This window comes from Neoarius graeffei, chromosome 3, assembly GCF_027579695.1.
Source record: "Neoarius graeffei isolate fNeoGra1 chromosome 3, fNeoGra1.pri, whole genome shotgun sequence".
NCBI lineage: Eukaryota > Metazoa > Chordata > Actinopteri > Siluriformes > Ariidae > Neoarius > Neoarius graeffei.
The window spans coordinates 72,015,851-72,030,275 of NC_083571.1; the positions used below are offsets into that span (position 1 = coordinate 72,015,851).

General features: G+C 38.9%; 1 protein-coding gene across 1 annotated transcript; it reads left to right on the plus strand.

Moving 5' to 3' along the window:
- Positions 1-3,002: 3,002 nt before the first annotated feature.
- LOC132882603 (SLAM family member 5-like) lies at positions 3,003-8,477 on the plus strand. Its single transcript, XM_060915692.1, has 4 exons — positions 3,003-3,069; positions 4,938-5,243; positions 6,234-6,518; positions 8,203-8,477. The coding sequence occupies exons 1-4, from the start codon at positions 3,018-3,020 to the stop codon at positions 8,475-8,477; spliced, it is 918 nt and encodes a 305-aa protein (XP_060771675.1). The 5' UTR covers positions 3,003-3,017.
- The last annotated feature ends 5,948 nt before the right edge of the window (positions 8,478-14,425 follow it).

Consider the following 14,425-nt stretch of genomic DNA (forward strand, 5'->3'; position numbering starts at 1 on the left):
GGGAAGTATGAGAAGAAAACAGTAAATCAGAAAGCTGCGCACGTTTTTGCGGATTTACTGTTACTGATTTACTGTTTTCTTCTCATACTTCCTATGTTTCATGGACTGAGTTTAGATTTCGAACATTCCTGCGATAAAACGTCCTGCATAGTCTCTTTATGATAAACGTCTTAATGCCACTTACCCGTGAGGTTATCAAGTAGACATTCTTCTTCCAGGGTTCCCGCGGGGTCTAAAAAAGTCTAAAATGTTAAATTTTAGGCCTTAAAATGTCTAAAAAACACACATTTTCATCCCAGGTCTAAAATTTAATTTATCCAAGTCTAAAATTCTTACATCCGCTCAGTCCGTTCCTAGAAGTGCCTGCAAAACATTAATAAAAAAATGTGCCGGTTGCGTTGTTGTCTGCCTGCTAAAAAACTTCAATCACCAATGATCGCGGCAAGTATGCAACGGTCCAGTTTGTCCACTACGCCTACCGTAGTTCTACCTTCTAAGTTCCCGCCGAGTTTATGCAGTCTGTGGCAGTCAGAGAAGGTTAGCGGTTGTGTTGGCAGTGCCATGAAGAGTGTGGATAGCGCGTCAAATAATAGTGAGTAAAATGGGAAAGTGTCAGTTTAATGAAGCTTGGCTTGAACGTGAAGAATTTTGAAACTGGTTAGAAGCCGCAGCAGGTGATAGGTATGCGGCTCGCTGCAAAGTCTGCAGGAAAATAATTCAGTTGGGGACTTTAGGCATGAAGGCCCTGGAGTCCCACGCTAAAGTTGGAAAACATCAGATTGCTGTGAAGAGTTCGCAATGTTGCCAGCTGATCTCAAGCTTTTTGTCAGTATCCCAGCCAACATCGCTGCCTGATCCAGCTGTTCAACATTCGCCAAATAACAGTCAGGCGACTTTCGGGTCCACAGAGACGTCAAAAGCTGAGGTACTTTGGATTCTACACACAGTGACCTCTCATCTATCATACAAGAGCAGCAGCAACATTAACGGCCTTTTCCAGGCAATGTTTCCTGATTCTACGATTGCCAAAACGTTCGCCTGCGGACCTAACAAGATCGCCTATATTGCAAGATTCGGCCTGGCAGACTTTATAAAAAGAGAGCTGGTGAAGTCAATTAGCGGCCAGTATGTGCTAATGTTTGACGAGAGCTTCAACACATCGACCAAATCCAAACATCTAGACCTCCACATTCGTTTCTGGAGCAATGGAGAGGTGCAGTCGCGTTACATGGACTCTCAATTCATGGGTCATGGAACCACACAGGACCTTCTGATGCACATACAAGTAAGTGAGCTGTATAAACAAGTGTTTTTTTACGTCGAAAAGGTGGGACTTAAGTTTGCCCGTGTAAGCTGTGTTCTGCTCACACTCTCTTGATAACTTGCTACCTCCACGGGGAAAATGTCCATTAGTAATATGTTTTGTGTGTAATGTAATGTGTTAAGTGCTAATCTTTTTCATCAGTGAATTGGAGAATGTGTAAATATGTGAATGAATTGATTTCTACGTGTAGATTTCTTTGTTTAATGGCGTGTAGTGTGCTGAGTTGTTGCAGTTTTGCTCATTTTCCACCTTTCAACTCAGCTTTTAAGAAGCAAGGCTCCTCTCATAAAAACGAGTTTATTCAGTGTTAAAGCACTGGGCAATTGACATACAGTATGTCACCCTGTATTCATTTTGTGTTGGGCATCATTTCCCACAGTTGTTCAGTGGTCATTCAGCGCCATCTGCTGATCACTAGTGGTATGTATCACTAGAAATTGTCTTCTACTTGATTGTCAGTTTGACATTTACAGACGCAATACAAAATTACATTGTTTTTGAGAATTGAACTGATTTTTTGGTCGGTTTTTTTGGGGGGGAGGCTGTAATCCTTCAGGTTGGTCAATCCGAGGAACTTGGATACTGTATAGATTGTGTGCATCACTCTATTGTCTTGTACTTTTGTTGCTATGTGACATAATGTACTAATGTTGTACTAATGTTGCCATATGACCTAAATAAGCACACAATCAGTTTGTATCCCTGATAGTCAGTTTACCAATACAAATGACTTTGTTTTGAGAATTGAACTCGATTGTCTTTTTTTGGGAAGGGCGGGGGTAGGGCAGGTTGTAATTCTTCGTGTTGGTCTAAAAAATTTTCATAATGGTCTTAAAAAGTCTAAAAAAGGTCTAAAATTTAACTTACTGAATCCTGCAAGAACCCTGTTCTTTGGAACCTTCCAGAGGTATAGTTGGGTTACCCATCCCGCAACAAAATATTTATAAGCTTCCAGGCTCTTGTAAGCTTTGAGGGCTTTGCCAGTGTAACACAATTCACGATTAACAAGAAAATTGTAAATGTCGTGGTAGGCCAGATCGGGCAAATCGCTGGCACCGCAGCTCCGAATTTCCCTGAACAAGGATTGCGGCAAGTTGTACGGATCTGCAATCCCCAACCTGGAACACTTTTCCACGTAACGCTGCCTCACGTCACCTTCAAGATGCTGAACAAACTTAGATAAGTAATCGTGCGATGTAGATGGGGTATTTTCCGAATTTTCTTGGGGATTACTCCCTGGATCCATTACGCTCGCGCAAGGTAAACAATCTTGATGCCGTCCAGTATGGCGGAGTATACGCGGATGGGTCACGTGACTGCACATCCTCTATAGGTTTGGATAGTTCTAAAGATTTCGTGTGAAAACTGCCGTGTAAAATTTGTAAATCTTTATCTGTCTGTTTCAAAATTTATACACATTCTGTTAAGATGTTTTTGAATCAAGAAATGTAATTTTTAGACGATTTGGTCTCTCAAACCCTGTTCTACACTAAGTGAATAAGCTCAGTGTTAGAAGTCTGATGGATCTGTGTGGAGAGAGTTGTGTTTATGAAGGTTTATTCTGACAGCAGGAAGTGAATCATTTAACAACAAGTTGAACGAACGAGTCTTTAAGAGTCACTTCACAGAATCATTTGGCCTCCATCAGTCACATTATTGCTGACAAAATCAAAAGCCAGAACGAGACAGCAAAATGAGGAAACGTTTTCATCACAGCCTGAGTCTACTTTTCCTTTTCCTGTCAGGTATGGATTATTATTATTATTATTATTATTATTATTATTATTATTAAGAGGGAAATGATCCTTTTCCCAGAGTAACAGGTAAAATAATGTATTTTAGATTTCTCCACGAATTGTTGAGTGATTTTTTTTTCCTAAACACTTTATTCACAGATACAGAGATGCTTTTTGCTGAAAATTTCATTGTGAAGCATAAAGTAACAGAGTAAACTATTCGAATTAAGACCTCATTATTTTAACTCAGCTTCAATAAAAGAACAAATGTATAAATCTAATTTAATACACAATATCTTTTTTCAGAACAAATTAATGACTGGAAATTGCTTATTTTCTAGCAAAAAAAATGTTCAGAGTTTAATCAGCTACATGAAACATTCCAGGTATAAAACACGTCCTCATTTATTCTGATAATTTATTATTATTATTATTATTATTATTATTATTATGTTCCTGCTTGGGTGGCACAGTGGTGTAGTGGTTAGTGGTCAGCGCTGTCGCCTCACAGCAAGAAGGTCCGGGTTCGAGCCCCGTGGCCGGCGAGGGCGTTTCTGTGCAGAGTTTGCATGTTCTCCCCGTGTCCGCGTGGGTTTCCTCCGGGTGCTCCGGTTTCCCCCACAGTCCAAAGACATGCAGGTTAGGTTAACTGGTGACTCTAAATTGACCGTAGGTGTGAATGTGAGTGTGAATGGTTGTCTGTGTCTATGTATCAGCCCTGTGATGACCTGGCGACTTGTCCAGGGTGTACCCCGCCTTTCGCCCGTAGTCAGCTGGGATAGGCTCCAGCTTGCCTGCGACCCTGTAGAAGGATAAAGCGGCTAGAGATAATGAGATGAGATGTTCCTGCTTGTAAATAATTACAGAAACTATTCCGTCATTAAACTTCACCAAAACCTCCATGATCAGCTTTCTGCCTTTCAGACTGTGACTTTAAAAGACACACAGCTGAATTTAATGCAGAATAAAAAAATTACACATATTTACATTGTGTAGATTTGTTTTATATATAACCTGTTGTGTGTATATTTATTTTTCATGCTTTGTTTTGTGTTTTGAGATTATCAGCTGAGGTTTTTCTAAAGTAGATGATGATGATGGTGATAATAATTATCGCCATTATTATGGCATACTGCAGGCTCAGCTGTTTGTAAATGTTTTTAGGTGTAATTAGATTGTATTCAGCACAAAAAATAACTTAAGCACCTCATATGATACACACAAAAAAATGGAAGTGCAGTTGAATACATTTTCCACTCAATGTAGTAAACTGGGGGATTTTGTTAAGATGTAAATCAGTACACTTTAGACCTGTATTAGTCTGGCTAACGCGACTTCAAAGCCCTCGTGTTGCGTCACGCTTAGGATGGGCGGGCCCAGGCTAGACCTGTATGAAGAAATAGAGTACAGTAATGTAATTATACTATAGAGTTGTGTGTGTGTGTGTGTGTGTGTGTGTGTGTGTACACACACAAAGACCTTCTCAGGTGCAGCTTTGCGAATGTTTTCTGGTCATCGTTATTACAGGACAAACTCCGACTGTTTCTGAGTGAATTGGAGAGTTGCTGTATATTTGTTGGCTTTTGTGCAGATTTTATTTCGGAATATAACAGTAAAAGGTGTTAAGTGTGTGTAGGATTTCAGACATTGTTTCACTTCAGAGCTGCAGTCACACAAAATAAAATTGTGTCAAGAGAATCAGGAAACATATACATGTGTTCTAAGACTCTCAAGTGAAATTAGTCAATAATCAGAAACCTGATGATGATGATGGTGATGGTGGTTTTATTCTATTTGAATGATTTATAGCAATCGACGAATGCATTGTATTTATGATGACTCTTCTATGAGACTCTCAGGTCTGTTTTCTCTTTCAGAGACCTTCAGCTCTGTTGGTGGCTCTTCAGTTCAGGAAGTGATCGGTGCTGTAGGCGAGTCTTTTACATTCCATACCAGTGTCCCTGTTTCTGGGATTTTAATTTATAAAACTAACACAGTTGGACAGGTATTTAATAAATACAGCGACACAAACGTGAGTGAGAAGTTTGTGAATCGTCTTCACTGGGACAGTCAGAGTGGGTTCTTCACTCTCACAGACCTGAGAACAGATGATTCAGGACTTTACACAGTGGAGAGCACTAAAGAGGTGAAGGGAAAACAGGATTATCAGTTGGAGGTGTACGGTGAGTGTGTTTCACAGATTTTAGATATAAAGAATCTTCAATTCTTAAAGGAGTTCGGGATTTTTGACATGAATCTGTATGGCATCCCCATCAATAGTGTCATGCAAACACACTGACTTACCCCTGACAGCATCCTGTGAGTCCAGTTCTTGTCCAGTTTTGGTCCAGACGAAAGTAGTCCGGCAAGTTTGTTGGGGTCACGAAAGTAAAACGTTTTTCGTCTCAAAACAGTATGTGTTCAAAAGAGTGATATATTTGCATCACAAAACCGTTGCCAAATAAAAAGTCAGACCTCGAAATCGCTTGGCACTATTTTCTCTCCCTTCTTATCACTGCGCGCTGCCGCCAGGTGACAGCCACGGCTGTTTCATTTATTGTTTACTGCTAGCAAAGTTAGCGACAACATGTCTGACTACGACAGCGACATTGAAAACATTGACTTCATCTCGCAGCCAAAGGGATATCTTTATGAACCCGAATATACAGATGAAGAAATTCGCCAGATGGAGTTAGAACGGGCAGAGAGAGAAAAGGTGGACAGAGAAGTGGAAGAAGGTGAAGCTGGAGCCGCAGCTTGTTAGCGCCGCTGATCTGAACTCCTAATCACTGCCAAACAATGGGAAAGGCGTTGATTCCTGCGCAGATGTCAACATGACAGCGCGCAGTGATACCGAGGGAGACAAAATATAGCGCCAAATAATTGCGAGGTCTGACTTTTTATTTGGCAACGGTTTTGTGATGCAAATATATCACTCTTTTGAACACATACTGTTTTGAGAAGAAAAACGTTTCACTTTCGTGACCCCAACAAACTTGCCGGACTACTTTCGTCTGGACCAAAACTAGACAAGAACTGGACTCACAGGATGCTGTCGGGGGTAAGTCAGTGTATTTGCACGACACTGTTGACGGGGATGCCATACAGATTCATGTCAAAAATCCCGAACTATTGCTTTAACTTCTCAGATTGTTCATGATGTTTCTGTACAGAGAGAGTTTCAGCTCCTCAGGTGGTGAACACATCCTCCAGTTCTTCAGAGTTCTGTTTGTTACTGTGTTCTGTGAGGAACGTCAGAGGACTGAAGCTCTTCTGGTCTAAAGAAAATGATGTTTTATTAAACTACACCAGCAGCAGCAACTCATCCGACATCACACTGAGTCTTCATCTAGAAATAAAGACGGTAGACATTCACACGTTCAGCTGTGTGGCTTCCAACCCAGTCAGTAACGAGTCAACCACAATCACCATCACAGACTACTGCTCTCTGAACTCAGGTACGAGACAAATGTTTAACTCCTGATGCAGCATCGCCCTCTAGTGGGACCACCACCGATCCTGGAACGAGGACATCTCACGTCCTGTAATCTAATGACTAACTAAATAATACAGAACTATAAAAAGTGAGCCAACTTCATTAGCAATAATACTGCTACAAACACACCTAATGTCACTCACCTGTGTCTTCAGTTCACTAGAAAACAATCACAGAAGAATCTTCTCACGCCCCCTGCTGCCTGCATTTAAAACGTCCATTTTAACGTTTTCAATGCCAGAAGGCCCGATTTTTTTTTTTTTTTTGCTATTAAAAATAATTTTCTTTCCAAAGAACTAAATAATAAGACTGAGTAGTTAAACTGATGACAGTAATAGTACATACTTTATTTGTTTACTCACCTAATCCTAGAACGTCTTTTTTTTTTTTTTACATAAAATATGAGCGTCCTCTTCTCAAACTCGTACTGATCACAAAAATGTGGTTTTTTTCAACAACATGCCGAATATTCAATGACAAAAACGTCTTCTATGAGTCTATACAGTTAATTTTCACTCCAATACACCATATTCTGTTTCCATATTGATAGCCATTTTCACGTGTAGTGTGCGTCCCAAACCCACCTCCGGTATAGACATGCCCGAACAAAGATGTCCATTTCTCATTTCTGGTTCCTCTTTTCTCACTAACACTGATTTTAGCCAATAGTACTCAAATTGTAATGTACTTTATAAAGGCCAATTCACACCATGATATAAATGAAGTATTTTTCCCCATGTGAAGCTGTGGGAATGTCAATTCATGCCATGATCACACCAGATTTCACCCTGTCAAACTCACGACAAATTCTTTTATGATGTTTCATATTTCTCTGCATTAAAAAACAAAGAAAAAACAGATAATCATACAGTATTGTATGAAAATATAAATAAACCAGTTTAGCAATGTTCATCTCTAAAAACACACTGGACTTCAGATTTCTACAATTTTACCAACATGCATACTATTGCAGACTTAATAATAATAATAATAATAATAATAATAATAATAATAATAATAGGGCCGCACGGTGGTGTAGTGATTAGCACTGTCGCCTCACCCCTTACAGAAAAAACACATGAATTTCCCATGTATTTCACATGTGATCACATGTTACCATGTGGTAACATGTGGAATACATGGTATCAGATTTTGTAACATGTGTTACCATGTAGAGCACATGTGGAAAACATTCCACAAAAGCAAAAGTCACGTGAAAAATCACATGTGAAGTTCATGTGGTTTTTCTGTAAGGGACGGCAAGAAGGTTCTGTGGGGGTGCTCGGGTTTCCCCCACAGTCCAAAGACATGCAGGTTAGGTTAACTGGTGACTCTAAATTGACCGTAGGTGTGAATGTGAGTGTGAATGGTTGTCTGTGTCTATGTGTCAGCCCTGTGATGACCTGGCGACTTGTCCAGGGTGTACCCCGCCTTTCGCCCGTAGTCAGCTGGGATAGGCTCCAGCTTGCCTGCGACCCTGTAGGACAGTATAAGCGGCTACAGATAATGGATGGATGGATGGATTGATAATAATAATAATAATTTATTATTGTTGTTATTATTATTATTATTATACATGGACAAAACTAATGATGCTGCTTTTTCATCTTACATAAATTTGTGTTAATTTTTTTGTTAAATTACAGATGTTGTTTCTCATCAGCAGAGGACTGTGATTGTTCCAGTTGTGGTGTCTGTGCTTTTAGTCGTGCTAGTAATGGTGACGTATGTGTATCTGCGGAGAAAGAAATTAAATGGACCCTGTCGGCGTACAGAAGGCAGGTGTTTGTCTCATTATTTGTCTGAAAGAATAAGAGCAGAAGTGAAATTTACCTCGATGTCTCTCATCTCATTTCTTACTAAACATGCATTACTGCAAATAATTCCAGTTTTGTCATTTGGGAATTTATTCATATCTTGAAAAAACAAAAATTCTGCATTTTATTTTTTATTTTCAATTGCAATTCTAACAAACATGTACAGAACAGTATCACACACAGTCCACGTGATTAGGAATAACTTTCAATTTACACACACAGCTTTGATTTCTTTATTTTAATCATTTTCACATCACTTTTACCAATCTTATTTCTCCTGATCTATGAGTCAGTGTCTGTATATATATATTTTTATATATCTTTGCAAACTCTTCTGCAACTGAAGGCCTGAATGAAGAAGTACAGTATTCTGAGATAAATCATAATAAACGCACTCAGGTCAGTAACTGATGGACTGACAGACAGTGACAAATGTTTTACTCTGAAAATAAAAATAAAGCCCGACAGTTCAGTGTGATGTGCAGCAGTTTTTCTCACAGAGAACTCGAGTTTCACGACATGGAGGACTTTAGTGTGGTTAAAGTTCTTGTGAAAGCTGTGGTCTGAGTGGATTTAGATGTTACTGAGCTCATGTCTGTGATGTCTGAGAGCCGTCTCACAGCTTTAGAAGTGTCTACAGTGGGCTGTAGTGGACTCTGATGTCACTATTTCAGATAAACGTACTGATTTCTCTGTCTTTTCATTTTCTTTTTTTCCAAACAGAAGAAATCATGACTCTGTATGTGACAACAGAAGTTTATTACCAGGTTTATGTGCAGTGATTGCAGCAGCAGCAACAGCGGAACAGAATCAACTGGAACTGAAGACTGATCATCAGATTATTATCAGACCAAAGAAAAGATAGTGCTAGATATTTTATTGTTACTTTTGTTTTACACAAACACAGTCATCAATGTGGGGTGGCACGGTGGTGTCGTGGTTAGCACCATTTCCTCACAGCAAGAAGGTCCTGGGTTCGAGCCCAGCAGCCAATGGAGGCCTTTCTGTGTGTGGAGTTTGCATGTTCTCCCCGTATCTGCGTGGGTTTCCTCCGGGTGCTCCGGTTTCCCCCACAGTCCAAAGACATGCAGGTTAGTGTTAATTGGTGGCTTTAAATTGACCGTAGGTGTGAATGTGAGTGTGAATGGTTGTCTGTGTCTATGTGTCAGCCCTGTGATGACCTGGCGACTTGTCCAGGGTGTACCCCGCCTTTCGCCCGTAGTCAGCTGGGATAGGCTCCAGCTTGCCTGTGACCCTGTAGAACAGGATAAGCAGCTACAGATAACGGATGGGGCAACACGAGGAGTGTGAATGTGAGTGTGAATGGTTGGTTGTCTCTGTGTCAGCCCTTTGATAACCTAGCGACTTGTCCAGGGTGTACCCCGCCTCTCGCCCATTGTCAGCTGGGATAGGCTCCAGCTTGCCTGCGACCCTGTAGAACAGGATAAGCGGCAACAGATGGATGAATGAACAGTCATCAATTCAATAGTGTCTAGCAAAACATTTAATCATATTTATATTATTTTCAACTATAGATGACACAGTTCTTTCACATTTGTATATTCATTTACATAATCACCAGGCTAACTAATCACCTAGCACTATTTGAAGAACTCGTATGAGTCTTTTTAACTTTACATTCACATGAAAAATTGTCGAGAAAGCGACAGGTGATCATTCATTTTCTCTGCATGTGTATAAAATGGACCTGAGATTTCAGTGAGAACTAAACTGATGAAGTGAAACTATTTTTCAACCCGCCTTTGAACAAAGTGTACTCAGTGAACTTGTGTGTTGTAGTGATGAAAGTTTGTGGTGAAATCGGCCTCTTTCAGCCGATGGAGACTCACCTCATTTATTTTATTCACCATCGTAGATTTTTACTCGCATATGATGAGAGCCCGGTGCTAATTTTAGACCCTGAATTTAAAAGATATCTCGCCTTAAAGCCACAAATGATCCCTCGGACCATTCAGTTCTCTACTCTCTCATTCAGTTCCATTTACTGTTTGACATGAATTTTCAAAAAATATACACAATAAACTCGTCATGGTTTCATCTTCTCCTGTCATTTATGACTTCTCATTAAATTTGTACAGCAACATTATGAAGGAAAATAAAGCTCAGAAGGACACAGCACATACATGTCAACCTATACGGAATGTCCGTATTTTATACGGATTTGATTCAATAAACGTAGTATACGGGCGTACAAATAAAGTTATACGGATTCTTTTAAAAAAACTTCAATATTTATTTAGAGCTATAATCAATTCCTACGATGATAAAATAGCGCATAACATTTACAAACGTACTGTACACCACAGAAAGCACAGACAGCCAGTAAAGAGTCTTATGAAATCGCACGTTATCTTGTGGTAGCGAGACTTCATTCCACTTTTGATCATGCGCACACCGCATTGCGAGAATCCTGCCAACTGGGAAGCAACATTTTGTTTGAAAAGCGTATTTCCACCTGAGCGACTTTCACTAGCGACTGAAAAGATTCTGAATGGGCACTCCGGCAAGATCAACACAGACACTTGCTGTGACATGCAGCCTCGTGAGGTATTGGTGCAGAGTGCTAAAAAAGCTGTCATGGAGTACAATTCAGAACATTAGAGTGACACTTTGTGTTTTTGTCAAACATTGGAGCTTTGTATTCATTCTGAAGGTTTATTGTTATTAATATTGAATAAAAAGTAACTTGGATATATCATTGTTAATTATCATTCAAATTTTAGGTAAATTATTTTAATTTGCATCTTATAAGGATTTTATAAGGGAAATACGGATTTTGGAGGTTGGTTATACAGGTTTGATTGACCAAAGGTTGACATGTATGACAGCAGAGATCGTCGGTGCCTCTGGTCAGTGGAGCTACATCACTAGTGCAGTTATCATCATGCTTTGCTAATCTAAATAGCGAGTGAAGCTCGTATGAAGTCGAGCACATAACGTAAATCACACAACTGATTTTCACGCTGATGAGCGAGTAATTTTTGTTTAATTTGTTAGGTTTTAGAACTCCATATATACACGATACTGTTTCTCATCAAAATAAAACAATCGACACAAATGTCTTGTGCTCATCAGACAGGTACAAGCTGCTTTGTGACAATGTCTGTTGTTAAAAGTGCTATACAAATAAACTTGACAGAACGGAGTGTTTATAAAGAGCACACTGGGGAACAGATCCAAATCATGAAGCAAAACGTAGTATCAAAAAACAGGCAAAGGTCAGGCGAGGTGCAAACAAAATATCAGAGACAATATGGAAAGGCAAAGTCCAAACAGGTAAAGTCAGACATAGTGAACCATGAGAGTTGAAGTCTTTAAAGAGTGAGCTGTGGTGATTGTAAACAGATGTAAATTATTAAAACTCAGGAGACTGTGAGCAGTGAAGTGCAGGGTGAGTGCTGTAGTTCGTGGCGACCGTGTTTGAAGGCCGCTGTGAATTCCGGGAAGTGGCATTTTGAGTGTAAGCAGCTGCAGACGTAACAGTGCTCTGCCAGATTGAATGTAGGTTAATAGCTGTTTTTCCAAATAAACCAAAAATTAAAAAAAATTTAAGTTGCAGTTGTATATAAGAAATTATGATGAAATAAAGTAGACAAGGCTTTGGTAGAATATAAAAAGTCAATAACGAGAAGCCTTTTAATTTGTCACATGTACACTCAAGCACAGCAAAATTCCTCCTTTGCATTTAACCCATCTGAAGCAGTGAGCACACACACATACCCAGAGCAGTGGGCAGCTATGCTACAGCACCCGGGGGGCAGTTGGGGCTTAGGTGCCTTGCTCAAGGGCACTTCAGCCATGATACAGAGGGAGGGGAAAGTGCTGTGCATTCACTCAACTCTACTCACATTTTTCATGCTGGTCCTGGGAATCAAACCAGCGACCTTTTTGGGCTCAAGGCTGCTTCTCGAACCTTCAGACCATGGCTGCCTCATGACTTAATCTTACATCTAATCCCGGTTTTCCCATGGGACCAGGTTCTTCTGTAGTTCCTCTAAACTCCCCTTTTGTGACCAGTACAATAATGTTGATTGTACTAGTCATATCAGCCTTATAAACTGCATTTTTGTCAAAAATAAACCATTTTCCATCACAAACTCTACCAAGAACACTGTGATTTTTAATACTATCTCAGTTCAATTTTGAAAACAATCCAGCCCCCACAAACTCTCAGCTGTTGCCCTCATTATGATCAACCACTCATTTACACCGTCTTCTCGGATCTGTGTTTAAACTCTGGTCCTGGAACCTGAAATGATGGAATTGAGAATTTTCTTCTCTTATACAATATAATAATATAATTACTTTGCAGCAAGCACAGAGAGCCTTTTTTCATCTTTTCTTCTTCCTACTCTGTCAACAGCTGTAAATTTTATTTTAAAATCCACACTACATGTATCTCTGTCTTCATTGTTTAGAATATAAACAATAATATACCAAAAATACACTAAAATTCAGAAAAACATCCTTTATCTGCAGGATTTACGAACACCAGTAACCTTTTAATGTTTACTTCTCTGTCTAAAGTGCAGAATATAATGAACAAAACATGACTTTGACACAAATAGTGTTGTTCCACTTTTAAAAACCAATGCAAGCTGGACAGAAGCTTTCGACACACCAGCTCTTCCTGTATATTTCAAAGAAAACCCACACGCGTGTGTGGTTTTGTCCTCAAATGCTCACTTCTATGTGTACACCATGTAATAATCACACAGCCTGCACCTGATCACTGCTTTAACATTTGTAGTATTTATTTTTATAATATGTTTTTATTACATAAAATACCACTCTAAGTCAATTATTTTCAGTCTAACATGAACTCCAACATAAGTGACGCCATTTAAGGCCAGTGATGGTATAAAATGTTCACTGAAGTTCTAAGTTTCTTGAAGAAAATACTCTAAACAAAATAATTCTCACAAGCACGTTTAAAAAATATTCTGTCTAAATGTAATGTGGCAAAATTTACACCATTAAATGTTTAACACAAGTGTATGGAAGCAGAGTGCAGCTACGGAGAAAAAACACTTCAGGAACTCATTATTACAAGAAAACATTACATTATTAAATGAAAAGCATTTTGTTATCATCAGAAAAAAGTTCTCAAGAACTACAAAAAATATTAAGAGAAAATTTCTCATTATTACAAGGGGGAAACACATGTAAATGTTAAAAGAAAATATCTCATATCGCGTGCCATCTAGTGACAGTGAGCGGTACTGCATATCATAAATCCTGGAGAAAGCTGAAGAAAATTTATTTTTAAATTGTTCAATTGATCATAAACATTGTAAATGAGTCCAGACATAAATTATAAAAAGCACACAAATGTTTAAGGGTCATTTTATTTAATTTCAAGGGTTTTTCAAATAAAAGTTGCTTTACTCTGGAGAGTCTCAGTGCTGTATTTCTGCTGAATGAAAAATAAAATGGCTGCAACAAACTGTAGGTCAAGTCTCTGTAAGAAAGATTATATTTGATTATATTAATCTCTTTCTAACAAGAATAAAACAAAAACTGCTGGGTTATTTCACACAATCACTGGGTTGAGCAGGTTCAGTCATTTTGTTGGTTTATTTCTTACATTAATAGAACTTTTGGGTAATTAATGTGTAATATGTATAATATAGCCACTGGGTTGTCATCAAAATGCCACATTTGGTATAAATGTGATAATAACCCAGCATTTGGGTCAGTTTTGCTGCAGGATCACTGGATCAAAAACAATGTCCAGTCACTGTGAAAATAAGAAAAACCTCCATTCTTACTATGTACACGCATTTTTCCTCACAAATACACAAATAAATAACATTACATTACACACAAAATGGCCTTTCAGCATTATGTGTTATATAATAAAAGGAGGCGTATAGTGTAGGCTTAGTTAACACTATTAACTAGTCGCATTCGTCTGCTTTTTTTCTAGCTCTCTACTTTTATTCTGTCTCACTGGTTTTGTTGGATAATTTATTGTCTCATCTCATCTCATCTCATCTCATTATCTGTAGCCGCTTTATCCTGATCTACA